This window comes from Mustelus asterias, chromosome 23 (assembly GCF_964213995.1).
Source record: "Mustelus asterias chromosome 23, sMusAst1.hap1.1, whole genome shotgun sequence".
Classification (NCBI taxonomy): Eukaryota; Metazoa; Chordata; class Chondrichthyes; order Carcharhiniformes; family Triakidae; genus Mustelus; species Mustelus asterias.
The window spans coordinates 50,799,669-50,811,998 of NC_135823.1; the positions used below are offsets into that span (position 1 = coordinate 50,799,669).

Sequence of the window (12,330 nt, forward strand, 5' to 3'; positions counted from 1 at the left end):
GTGTGAGTGTGACTGAGAGAGAGTGTGCGAATGCGTGCGAATGTGTGTGAGAGAGAGTGTGCGAGTATGTGTGGCTCATTCCCATTCTCACTCACCCTCATCCCCACACATCATCACATACTATCACCCACTTTCACAGTGAGTGAGGGTGAGTGATTAAACACACTGATACTGGGAGGGAGCTGAAAACACACACTCATCCTCTTACTCTCTAAAGGTCATTTTTATTAATTGCTCTTTTTTAAAAAAATCATCCATTTAATGCTCCAGTGTTGCTTTATTTTTGCTCAGCAAGTTGTTTCTTTCTTTCAGACTCAAATTATTTTGAAATTCACATATCTCTCTGAAATCTGCTCATCGAATACTTGAGTGAGAAAACATGGAAAAAAGTTGGACAAGTTTGTTATAGATAGTAGAGATCGTAGGTTTAGGAGGTGCTGTTATTGGAAGCTTGGGAGGTTGCTGCTGTGCATCTTTTGATGGTACACATTGCTGCTATTGTGCACTGATGGTGGAGGGAGTGAATGTTTTAGGTGGTGGATGAGGTACTAATGAAGCCGGCTGCTTTTTCCTGGATGGTGTCGAACTTCTTGAGTGTTGTTGGCGCTGCACTCATCCAGGGAAGTGGAGAGTAATCCATTCTATTCACCCTCTTAGCGTTGGTAGTCAAGAGGATCTCCCAACTTTCAACTTCTTTCTACAAATGGTCCACATTCAAACCTCACTTGTTGTCTGTTGCTACAGTGGGTTGCAGGGAAGGGAGGTGGAGGGTGGGAAGGAGTGGGGTTGGCTGTCTGTGGACTCCCAGAACATTCTGGTGTTCAGGAGACTTGACCATAATGGTATATGGATCTTCCGGGCTATCATGAAATCCAATAGTTTGGTTTAAAACTTTAATCATCTCCGATTGAGTCACCGTCGGGTCCCTTCAGTGGACACACACAATGGAAATCCCTAGACATTATTGTTAATTTCTGTCTGTATACATACAATCTTGTTGCTATTTCTGATCATTCGCCAAGAGTTGCTGAGGTAAGTTTGGTTCTGCACCGCATTTGATTGCCAACCTCGCTCCTTGGGAAATGTTCCCATTTGTATTAAATCGAACATCCCCTGAGGTCCATTTCTCGAAGCTTCTGTCCCAAAGTGAAATTTCAGTCTCCTGTTTCTACCATCAATTATTTATCACCTGGAAAGTAATGTATCTTCGAATGGAACTCTCTGTATAATGAATTTGCACACGATGCATAATCAGATGAGAAGACTGATGTACAAAGGACAATATACACACAGCGGTGCTTTATGAGACCTTAGTGCAAAAATAGAAGAGTTTGATATGCCGAGGGTAAATAGTGTGTCGGCAACACTCATTCTGACAGCCATTGTTTGTGTGGAAGGTTAGAACACTGTCACTTCACAGAAATGACCACCGATCATCTTGGAATTATTCCATTGGCAAACCTGAGCTGCACACCAAAACTAATTCAGTTCAGATACGAATAGGAATAGGGGAACAACAGGAAGCCATTCAGCCCCATGAACCTGCTTCGCCATTCAATTAGATCACAGCTCAAATATATGCAAACTCAATTTATCCAGCTTATCTAACATTCAGCATTAATAAATCTGCAGTTGGGCAGCACTTGCTGAACAATCCTGTGTGTGATAAGGATTACACTACAACCAATTCAAAATTATCAGTCAGGCTCGCAATGTGGTTTATTTACACTTGTTAGAAAGCAACATATATTTATACGCAAAGACCAGTTCTCTGCTGACAAAAGGAATGGACACAGTAAGAAGTCTCACAACACCAGGTTAAAGTCCAACTGGTTTATTTGGTAGCAAATGCCATAAGCTTTCGGAGCACTGCTCCTTCATCAGATGGAGTGGAAATCTGACGAAGGAGCAGTGCTCCGAAAGCTTATGGTATTTGCTACCAAATAAACCTGTTGGACTTTAACCTGGTGTTGTGAGAGTTCTTACTGTGTTCACCCCAGTCCAATGCCGGCATCTCCACATCAAAAGGAATGTATCCAGGAACTGGGCCTTTTTGCTACCATATCAAACTCCTCATAAACTTAAAGACCTCAATCCAGCCACTCCCTCTATCCTCTCTGTTCAGTCTTTCCCGATAGTTAGAAACTCTCCGTTCTGGTATCATACTTGTAAATCTTTTTTGCACCTTCATCAATGCCTCCATGTACTTTTTATAATATGGAGACCAGAACTATCAATGATCTTCCCAGTGTGGTCCAACCAAAGTCTGATACTCCTCCATTGCTTTTCAATTCCATCTTTTTGGAAATTTAACCCTAGTTCGGCTTGCTTTTTTAATGACAGTATTAAAATGTGTCACCACTATTGGTGATCTGGTAACTTGTATGCCCAGAAGTTAATAGAAGAGATGGGCCCTGAATTGAGAATGGTGTCTGTTCTTGTCCATCAGCATACATACTGAGAGAGAAGGACCCACTCAATGCACAGGGCGTATATAAAAATAGACTTCATCTTATATCCTCATAAACACACAACTTTACACTGAGGGCTGTCTTGAGAGGGTGCCTTGCAAAGAACACACCTTGTCCTGATGGTAGACATGCTTGTTAACTATCTAAAGCAGCCAATGCATACTGTAGTAATAGTAAAAGTTACCATAGTCCCAGATGACCGTAGGCTGCTCTCCCCTATGAGGGCTCCCCCCGACTTGTGGTGATTTAATCCAAGGTTTGCCACACCTCAGACGAGGTGAGGGGCAAGGCTGAGAAAGTGAGGCCTTCATGAATAACCCCAGCCCGTACGGGAAATGAGCCCACGCTGTTGGCGTCGCTCTGCATCATGAACCAGCCGTCCAGCCAACTGACACTGGATAGTATACACTGTGTGTATCCAGTTTCGGGATGTGCATTTTAGTGAACAAGTTACGAGGGGGAATGATTATGGAAAAAAGTGCAAAATTCACCAGAAAAGGAGGAATTAAATACCCTCTAATTCCACAGAGACCAAATAAGACTCAAGTTTCTTTGTACTGATCTTTATTCAGTACAAGGTACAGGGAAGCTGTACCCATAGTATAAACTTCTCAACCAATTACGATACATCATTCTTACACTCTTATATAGATAATAGTTTGTTTGCATTCATCAATCGCAAATTAACATGATTTGATACTTTACTACCCAATCAATATTCATACACATTTGCAGTGATTATACCATCATGTTCACACTATAGCTATGAGCTTCAACACTGAGATACAACGGATAAAACATAATCTTGTATCTTTGTCAGAAATCTTCTTGATGGATTGAGTTATAAGGAGAGGCTGGATAGACTGGGACCTTTTGCTCTGGAGTGTAGGAGGCTGAGGGGTGACCTTATAGAGGTCTATAAAATAATGAGGGGTATAGACAGGTAGATAGTCAATATCTTTTCCCAAAGGTAGGGAGTCTAAAACTAGAGGGCATAGGTTTAAGGTGAGAGGGGAGAGATACAAAAGTGTCCAGAGGGGCAATTATTTCACAGAGGGTGGTGAGTGTCTGGAACAAGCTGCCAGAGGTAGTAGTAGAGGCGGGTACAATTTTATCTTTTAAAAAGCATTTAGATAGTTACATGGGTACGATGGGTATAGAGGGATATGGGCCAAATTCGGGCAATTGGGATTAGCTTAGGGTTTTTCTAAAAAAAAAGGGCGGCATGGACAAGTTGGGCCGAAGGACCTGTTTCCATGCTATGACTCTATGACTCTATGACTCCGACCGTGCTCAGTTCCCACATGGTCTTGCTGTTGTATCTTGAGTCCTTGTAATACAATTTTACTTATATGTTGTCATTAATCCTTACTTTCCCCTTACCCAACAGAAAATGCCCCAGAAATATTTGCGGATAGCTGGATGCCCCAGTGGAGCTCGCTTGTTTTGATGTGAAATGCCAATCAGGAATAAGCATACAGTTCCATGAGGGTTCAAGTTACACAGGAAATAAATGTAGGGTCACCATCTCAACCACCTGAGGACATACCGCGACTTGATGGTTTGAGTTATAAGGAGAGGCTGGATAGACTGGGACCATTTTCCCTCCAGTGTAGGAGACTTGAGGGTGAGCTTATAGAAGTCTATAAAATAATGATGGGCATAGGTCAGTTAGATAGTCAACATCTTTTCCCAAAGGTAGGGGAGTCTAAAACTAGAGGGCAGAGGTTTAAGGTGAGAGGGGAGAGATACAAAAGGGTCCAGAGGGGCAATTGTTTCACTCAGAGGGTGGTGAGTGCCTGGAACGAGCTGCCAGAGGCAATAGTAGAGGCGGGTACAATTTTGTCTTTCAAAAAGCATTTAGACAGTTACATGGGTAAGATGGGTATAGAGGGATATGGGCTAAAAACAGGCAATTGGGACTAGCTTAGTGGTAAAAACTAGGCTGCGTGGACAATTTGGGCTGAAGGGCCTGCTTCCATGCTGTAAACCTCTATGACTCTATGACCTGAATGAAATTTGAAGTTTGTACGTTGAGCAGTGAGGAAGTTTACACATAATCTGGGGTAAGAACAACAACTTGTATTTAGATAACGCCTTTATCATAGTAAAATGTCCCAATTTGCTTCACAGGAATATAATCAGACAAAATTTGACAATAAGAAACGAGGAGGAATTAGGACAGACGACCAAATCCTTGTGAAAGAGGTGGGTTTTAAGAAATGTCTTAAAAGAAGTGAGAGACGTGGAGAGGTTTAAGAAGAGAATTCCAGAGCTTAGGGCCAAAGCAGTTGAGGGCACAGTTATCAACAGTGAAGCAATTAAGATCAGTGGGTGCTCAAGAGACCAGAATTGGAAGAAATCCAATTGAAATCTTGGAGGGTTGTAGAGCTGGGGGAGGTTACAGAGATAGGGAGGAGGCAAGGCAAGGAGGGATTTTTAAAATCCATTCTTGGGATATGGGTGTCACTGACCAGGCCAACGTTTATTGCCCATCCCGAAATGCCCTTGGCAAGACGGTGGTGAGCTGCTTTCTTGAACCGCTGCAGTCCATTTGCAAATAAAGATGCAACATCATATGGAAGCAGCCATTAAGAAGGCTATCATTAATGATTATTAATTGCAGATATCACATACTTCAGTGTGAGTGCATTTAAACTGTACACTTAACCTTCACCAGAATCTTCCTGCAATTGGAATCATAGAATCCCTACAGTGCAGAAGGAGCCATTCGACCCCTTGAGTTACACCGACCACAATCCCACCCAGGCCCTATCCCCGTAACCCCACATATTCACCTGGCTAATCCCCCGAACACAAGGGTCAATTTAACATGGCCAATCAACCTAACCCGCACATCTTTGGAGTGTGGGAGGAAACCGGAGCACCCGGAGGAAACCCATGCAGACATGGGGAGAATGTGCAAACACCACACAGACAGTGACCCGAGGCCGGAATTGAACCCAGGTCCCTGGCGCTGTGAGGCAGCAGTGCTAACCATTGTGCCACCGTGCCGCCCATCCTTAGAAAGTAATGAAGATTGTTGATAAGCAATAGAGTAGGCCACAAAATATTGCAAATTTTTGATGGTGAAAATAATTATTATTAGGCACACAATGAATGAATAATTCCAAAATACTCAGTTAGCGCCTGGAAATTATGTTACCGAGGCAACGTAAACTCTGTAAGCTAGGCTACAAAATGTGATGTCAGCACTGCTCCCTCGTCAGCCCCCCTCACCCAGCCCTGCCACCCACCATATCCAAATCTTCCTTCATTTTGCAGAATAAATCACATTTCAACAGGTGATTGAGTGTCAGAACAGGCAGGACAATAGATTAAAAACCAATATTCACTTCAAAGCAGCTGTCGTGAAGTCTGTGAAGCCGGAATCATAGAATCATATAGTATTGAAGAAGGCCATTTGGTCCATCATGGCTGTGCCTCTGGAAGAGCTATCCAATCAAATCTAACCCCTCGCTATTTCCCCATAGCTCAGGTGGAGATTCAATTCCATTTTGAAAGTTAATATTGGATTTGCTTACACCATCTTTTCAGGTGATGCAGGAGGTGGTTCAGTTGGTAGGGGTCTTAAATCTGAGCCAGAGGGCTATCAGTGTAACGGGTGTGTGTCCAGGTAGTGAGGCAATTTTGCCTTCTCACGTTTGCCCTTGAACCTCAGGAACAATGGGGGCCAACACAAGTCAACACAAAGTTAAGTTAATTCGCAGGACATGGTCATCACTGGCAAGGCCAATATTTAATATCCATTCTTAATTGACCTTGAGAAGGTACCGGTGAGTCACACTTTTGATTGGAGCTGAGCGGCTTGCTAGGCTATTTCAGCGCTAGCCATATCACTATGGGTCTGGAGTCACATGGAGACCAGACCAGGTAAGGATGGCAGAATTCATTCCCTGAAAGGTATTGGTGACACTAATTCTTATGACAATCTGATCACCATTACTGATACGAATTGTTCAATTCCGTATGTGTGTGTAATTAGCCAAATTTCAGAACTCCAATTGCCATGGTGGTGTTTGAACTTGAAGCAGCAATCGAGGCCTCACAGTTGCTACATTAGTGACACAACCACTATGTTGCAATATTTCATTGATGGGGGGGGCGGGGGGGGGGGGGAAGCGACTTGAGTAATGAAAGAGGAGACAGAGGAATAATTTCAATTTATCCTGCACATTTCCCATTCTCAGGGTTAGAATAGAATAGAATCCCTACAATGCAGAAGGAGGCCATTCGGCCCATCAAGTCTGGCCCTATCCCCATAACACAGTAAGAAGTTTAACAACACCAGGTTAAATTCCAACAGGTTTATTTGGTAGCAAATGCCACTAGCTTTCGGAACAGACTGTCCCTTCGTCAGGTGGAGTGGAGAAATGCTCACAAACAGGGCATACCCCATAACCCCATGCGTTTACCCTAGCTAGTCCCCCTGACACTAAGAGTCAATTTAGCATGGCCAATTCACCTAACCTGCACATCTATGGACTGTGGGAGGAAACTGGAGCCCTCGGAGGAAACCCACACGGACACGGGGAGAATGTGCAAACTCCGCACTGACAGTGACCCATGCCGGGAATCGAACCCGGGTCCCTGACGCTGTGAGGCAACAATGCTAACCACTGTGCCATCGTCTTGCCCCAGGAGTGTTCTCACCCCAGGGTGTTCTGTTATGTTTTGCAGCCGGTGAAACACTTTGGAAGTTCAGTCAGTATTGTAATGTGGGAGATGCCGCAGCAAATTTGAGCAAAGCAAGTTCCCACAAAGGGTGCTGAGATCATTTATTTAGTGATGTTAATTGAGGGTCAAATAATTTCCAGGATGGTGGGAAGAACCCCCCTGTTTTTCTTTGAATGATGCCATGGGGTATTTTGTGTAGTCCGAGAGAGCAGAAGGGGCCTCGCCCTAAAGACTCCGATAGTGCAGCCAGCCCCCGGTATGGTACAAAGTCTCATCAATGCATCGTTTGTTAACACTTTTTCAAAAAAGTTCCAGATAAGTCATGCCATAAATTTGTTTCCAAAAGAGTATTTTATTTAGTCATGAGACATAAATCATGTTGCAAAGCAGTTCAATGAGTGTACGTTTGTTTATGCACCTCGACTGTACAGACACATTGCGTCACAGACGGTCTCAGAGATTTTATTTGACCATTTTACTTGAACTCTGACTTCAGTTTCTAGTCTTTCTTTAGGATCGAACTAGTCGCTGGAATTCTGCAATGAAAAGATAAAGATGTGATTGCACTCGAGAGGGTACAGAGGCGATTAATGAAGATCTTGCCTGGACTGTAAAACTTTAAGTTTGAGGAATTGTGGATAGGCTGGAGTCATTTGCTTTGGAACAGAGTAGGCTGAGGGATGACCTAGATGAAGTGTATGGAATGATAAGGGGTCTAAATAGAATGGATAAGGAGACTCTATTCCTCTTGGTTAGGGGGTCCAGAACCAGGCACGTGGATTTAGAATGGGATAAGAGGTTTAGAGGGGATTCAAGGGGAAATTCTTCATCCAGATGGTGGTGGGTATCTGGAATTGACTACCTGAAAAGAGACAGAAACCTTATAATATTTAAAATTTTCCTGGATATGTACTTGAAGCTGATAAGTCTATGGACCAAGAGCTGGAAAGTGTGATTAGGCTGGATGTGTTGGCCAGCACAGACATGATGGGCTGAATGACCTCTTTCCATGATGTGAAATTCTATGGCTCTTTAATTATGCACAATATAATAAATTAATAGCAGGGTGAGATGGCGCGTGATGCAATACAGATTCAGCTCGCCTCAACACTGAAGTTAAGTTGCATCAATCTGATGGGTGCCAAGAGGAGGCTGAGGACCAGGGTAATAATCTGTGAGTAGCTTGGCCTGGTATGCAAACCTCGGTGGCAGCCTGACAGTGGGACCACTTTTTTGTCCCAGGTGAGTGGCGCCATTGAATGAGACCGCACAGAAGGAGGTCATTTGGCCCATTGCGCCTGTGCTGGTTCCTTGAAAGAAGTACCCAACCAATTCCTCTCCCCTCAATCTTTCTCCTGAGCTCTGCAATTTCTTTCACTTCACATGTTTATTCTGTGATAACTTTTCCCCTTTGGGGATGGTAGTTAACAGCAGAAGCATTTCATAGATTGTTGGAATTGCTGCTTACAAATAATTGATGGAAGTGCTGTACCAATAGCAAGAGTGCAAACAGAGAGAGAGCGTAAAAGGAAGACTGAAAGAAGAAAGAGAGAGAAGAACAAATGGATAGACAGGCAGACAGACGGAAAGCTAGACAGACAGACGGACAGAAAGCTAGACAGAAAGAAAGAAAGCTCGACAGACAGAAATCTAGAAAGCTAGACAGACAAACAGAAAGAAAGCTAGACAGACAGACAGGCAGAAAGAAAGCTAGACAGACAGGCAGACAGACAAGGAGCAAGGAGCTTTTGGTGCGCAGAACTTTTAATGCAGTTATTGAGGACTATTCATTTCAAGCAACATATACGAAGGGAAAAATCAGAGAGACACATAAAATTACTTTGAAAAATACCCTGCATTATTAAAAATCAGTGAAGAAATAAAATCTATCACATTTTATAAAGAAAGAATTTGTATTTATATATTACCTTTCACTGAATCAGGACGTACCAAAGTGCTTCACAGACAGTGAAGCACTTTTGAAGTGTAGTCACACGCAGCAGTTAATTTGTGCACAGCAAGCTCCCAGTGTGATAATAAGCAGATCACCTGTTTTTAAAACTTTCCCAATCCTCTGGTTTACCACTAATCTTTGCCACATTCCTTGCTTAGCCGTGGTTGATTTGTCTCCTGCTGAGAATCCTTCTTCCTCACTGGGATATATCTTTGTTGTGAGTCATGAGCTATTTTCATAATTGTCTGCCATTGTTGATTAACCGTCTTTCCTGCTAAACTCCTTTCCCAGTCCCTTCAATCAATTGTTCCCTCATTCCTTTATAATCAATTTATTTAATTATAGCACAGTTGTTTCTGACCTAAGTTTCTCTCTCATTGCCCAAATGTTTTGTTTAAAAAAAGTGTTAAACTTACCTTCAAATCCAATTTTACCATCACCATTATTGTCAGCGGCAGAGAGCATTGACTGAGCCTCGCTATCACTCAGCACTCTGGCATCAGTGGAGAAATACTGAAGAAACAACCTGAAGCAGAGAACCACGACTTGGTGATCAATCGACAACAATACTTGCGTTTAAATGGCTTTCTAACTTAGTATAAACCTCTCAAGGTGATTCACAGGAGCAATTATCAATTTATCATCAGGAAATATTGAAGGGTTAAAGGTTTTAAGGAGTCTCTTAGAGGAGAGGTAGAAAATTTGGGGTGGCACAGTGGCACAGTAGTTAGCACCGCTGCCTCACAGCGCCAGGGACCTGGGTTCAATTCCTGGCCTGGATCACTGTCTGTTGTGGAGTTTGCACGTTCCCCCTATGTCCCGGGTGCTCCGGTTTCCTCCCACAGTCTGAAAGATGTACTGGTTAGGTGCATTGGCCATGCTAAATTCTCCCTCAGTGTACCCGAACAGGTGCCGGAGTGTGACGACTAGGGGATTTTCACAGTAACTTCATTGCAGTGTTAATGTAAGCCTGCTTGTGACAATCGGAAATAGACTTTAAACTTAAACTTTCGGAGGAAATTCCAACGCTTAGAGCCAAGACAGTTGAAGGCATGGTGGCCGATTGTCATAGAAATGGGATATTTATAGGAGGACAGAATTAGAGGAGTGCTTAGATCTTGGAGGGTTGGGGATTACGGAAGTGGGAAGGGGAACAAGACAATGGAGTGAAAAAAATGCAAGTTATAAAACTGAGGCACTGCCAGTGTAAGAACCAGTGTAGGTTAGTGAGCCCAGGGGTGATGCAAATAAGGCTTGTGATCATCACAAAATAGAAAATAAAATGAAATTTAGAACGTGATTCCTCACAAAAAAAAATCCAGGATTCCACATCATAATGTGACAGGGAAAGAAGCCCATCAGGCCTGTGCTCGATCCTTGTAAGAGATATCCAATTAATCCCACTCCTTGACTCCTTCCCCATAACTTTGCATTCATTTTTCCCTTTCAACCTACAAATCCCAACTCCCTTTTGAACATTTCGATTGAGTCTGCTTCCACCGCCCTAACAGGCAGCACATTCCAGATCACAACAACTTGCCTGTGTAAAATAAAATTCACATCTTGTCTCTGGCTCTTCTGCCAGTTAAGTCACCCAGGTTGTTTGGAATTGAATAGAACAGCGATGGCTTAATTAGTTGATCTGTGTCAAGCAGTTTGAATTACCCATGAAGACTGATGATTAATGTGTTACCCAGTCATCCATCGAAAGCATGATTCAGCAGATTGACACCAATCATTCTTCATTCAATTGATGGTAGGGTATTAAACTCTTTGTTCATTAACATCAGCAAGCAGGAGAGAAGACAGTGGTGTAGTGATAATGCCGCAGGCTTAGTCATTTCAAGGCTAGCTCTCTGGCAGGCCATGGTTCAAATCCCACCATGACAGATGGTGAAATTTAAGTTTCCTTAATAAAGCTTGGGACCAGCCAGGAATCAGACAAGCATTCATCTCTGTGGTTCTGAGCAAGTGTCCCTTCCCACAGCTCACCCATTCTCAACATAAATGGGCCTCCCCAGACCTGCGGGGTCTTTCTAGTTTTCTTTGTGTCAGATTTGCAGCATCTGCAGTATTTTATCATGGGATCTTTGCTGCTGTTTTCCATAGCCTCTTTAACAGACAAGTTGTGTGGCCAAGAGCTTCCAGTGTGGCTTTATAGATTTGGCCTCTGCCGTTAATTGACCAACAGGCCTCTAGGTGGCAGGGGGCCTGAGTTAGAGCCGGTCCTGTGGCTGTTCTTACCACACTCGATGTGAGCAACCACCTTGCGAGATCAGTTTCAGTTCGGTGCATAAGGGAGGTTTGCCAAATCTGATTGGATTGTTCCTGGAGTTAAGTCATGTGAAAGGAATAGATTTGGGAGGTGGGGGGGAAGGGGGGAGGTTGGTGGGAGTGTGTGTGAAATATGGGTATTAAGGGATATGGAGTTATAGAATCATAGAGGTTGACAGCATGGAAACAGGCCCTTGTCGATGTCGCCCAGTTTTTACCACTAAGCTGGTCCCAAATGCCTGCATTTGGCCCATATCCCGCTATACCCATCTTACCCATGTAACTGTCTAAATGCTTTTTAAAAGACAAAATTGTACTCGCCTCTACTATGCCTCTGGCAGCTTGTTCCAGACACTCACCACCCTGATTTGTTAGGTAACAAATCAGTAATCATCTGATTCAGTGGCAGAACATAAAGGGCCTCTTTCTGTTCCTATTACAGTCATAATCAGCGGATTCTAATTTTCTGTTATGGGTGATAGTGAATTGGTAAAAAAAAAATCAACATGTGCCTTTCCCAATGAAGCCAACAGATTAAACAATGGGGCAGAATGGGAAGCGGGCAGCCAATTTGTGCTACCTCCCAACATAGTCAGTTTGAGCTCCTCTGTCTCTTGTTTAGGACCATATGCCTGTGACTGCAATGATGAGACACTTTTATCTGTATGCCCACTCCAATGCCAGATAGACTTTGTCAGAAATGAACAAGATGTCACAAAAGCAGTACCAAGGCAAGTCATAGGTAAGAGATGGCTGCATTCTTTCAGAAGAAGATAATAGAATTTGAAACACAAACACAGGGGCAAATTCTAGTCAATGGAACAAAGAGGAGGCAAGTCATTGAATAAATGGGCACTTGGCTCCATCAGATTGCTGCCCATGTGTAGGGTTGCCAACCTTCCAGGAGTCTCCAGGAATTTAAGGTCAAACTCC

At 43.3% G+C, this 12,330-nt stretch overlaps 1 protein-coding gene across 8 annotated transcripts in view; it reads right to left on the reverse strand.

Annotated features, from left to right (window-relative positions):
* Positions 1–7,508: 7,508 nt before the first annotated feature.
* Positions 7,509–12,330, reverse strand: part of LOC144510775 (parvalbumin, thymic-like) — a 33,759-nt gene continuing 28,937 nt past the window's right edge. For 5 of the 8 annotated variants that reach the window (XM_078240627.1, XM_078240623.1, XM_078240622.1 and 2 more), the window contains exon 4: positions 9,345–9,649. In XM_078240627.1, coding sequence (XP_078096753.1) covers positions 9,463–9,649 — 187 coding nt within the window. In that variant the 3' untranslated portion in view covers positions 9,345–9,462. Of the gene's footprint in view, positions 7,706–9,344; positions 9,650–12,330 lie in introns of those variants that run through there. The other 3 variants (XM_078240629.1, XM_078240628.1, XM_078240630.1) reach the window with 1 other exon arrangement.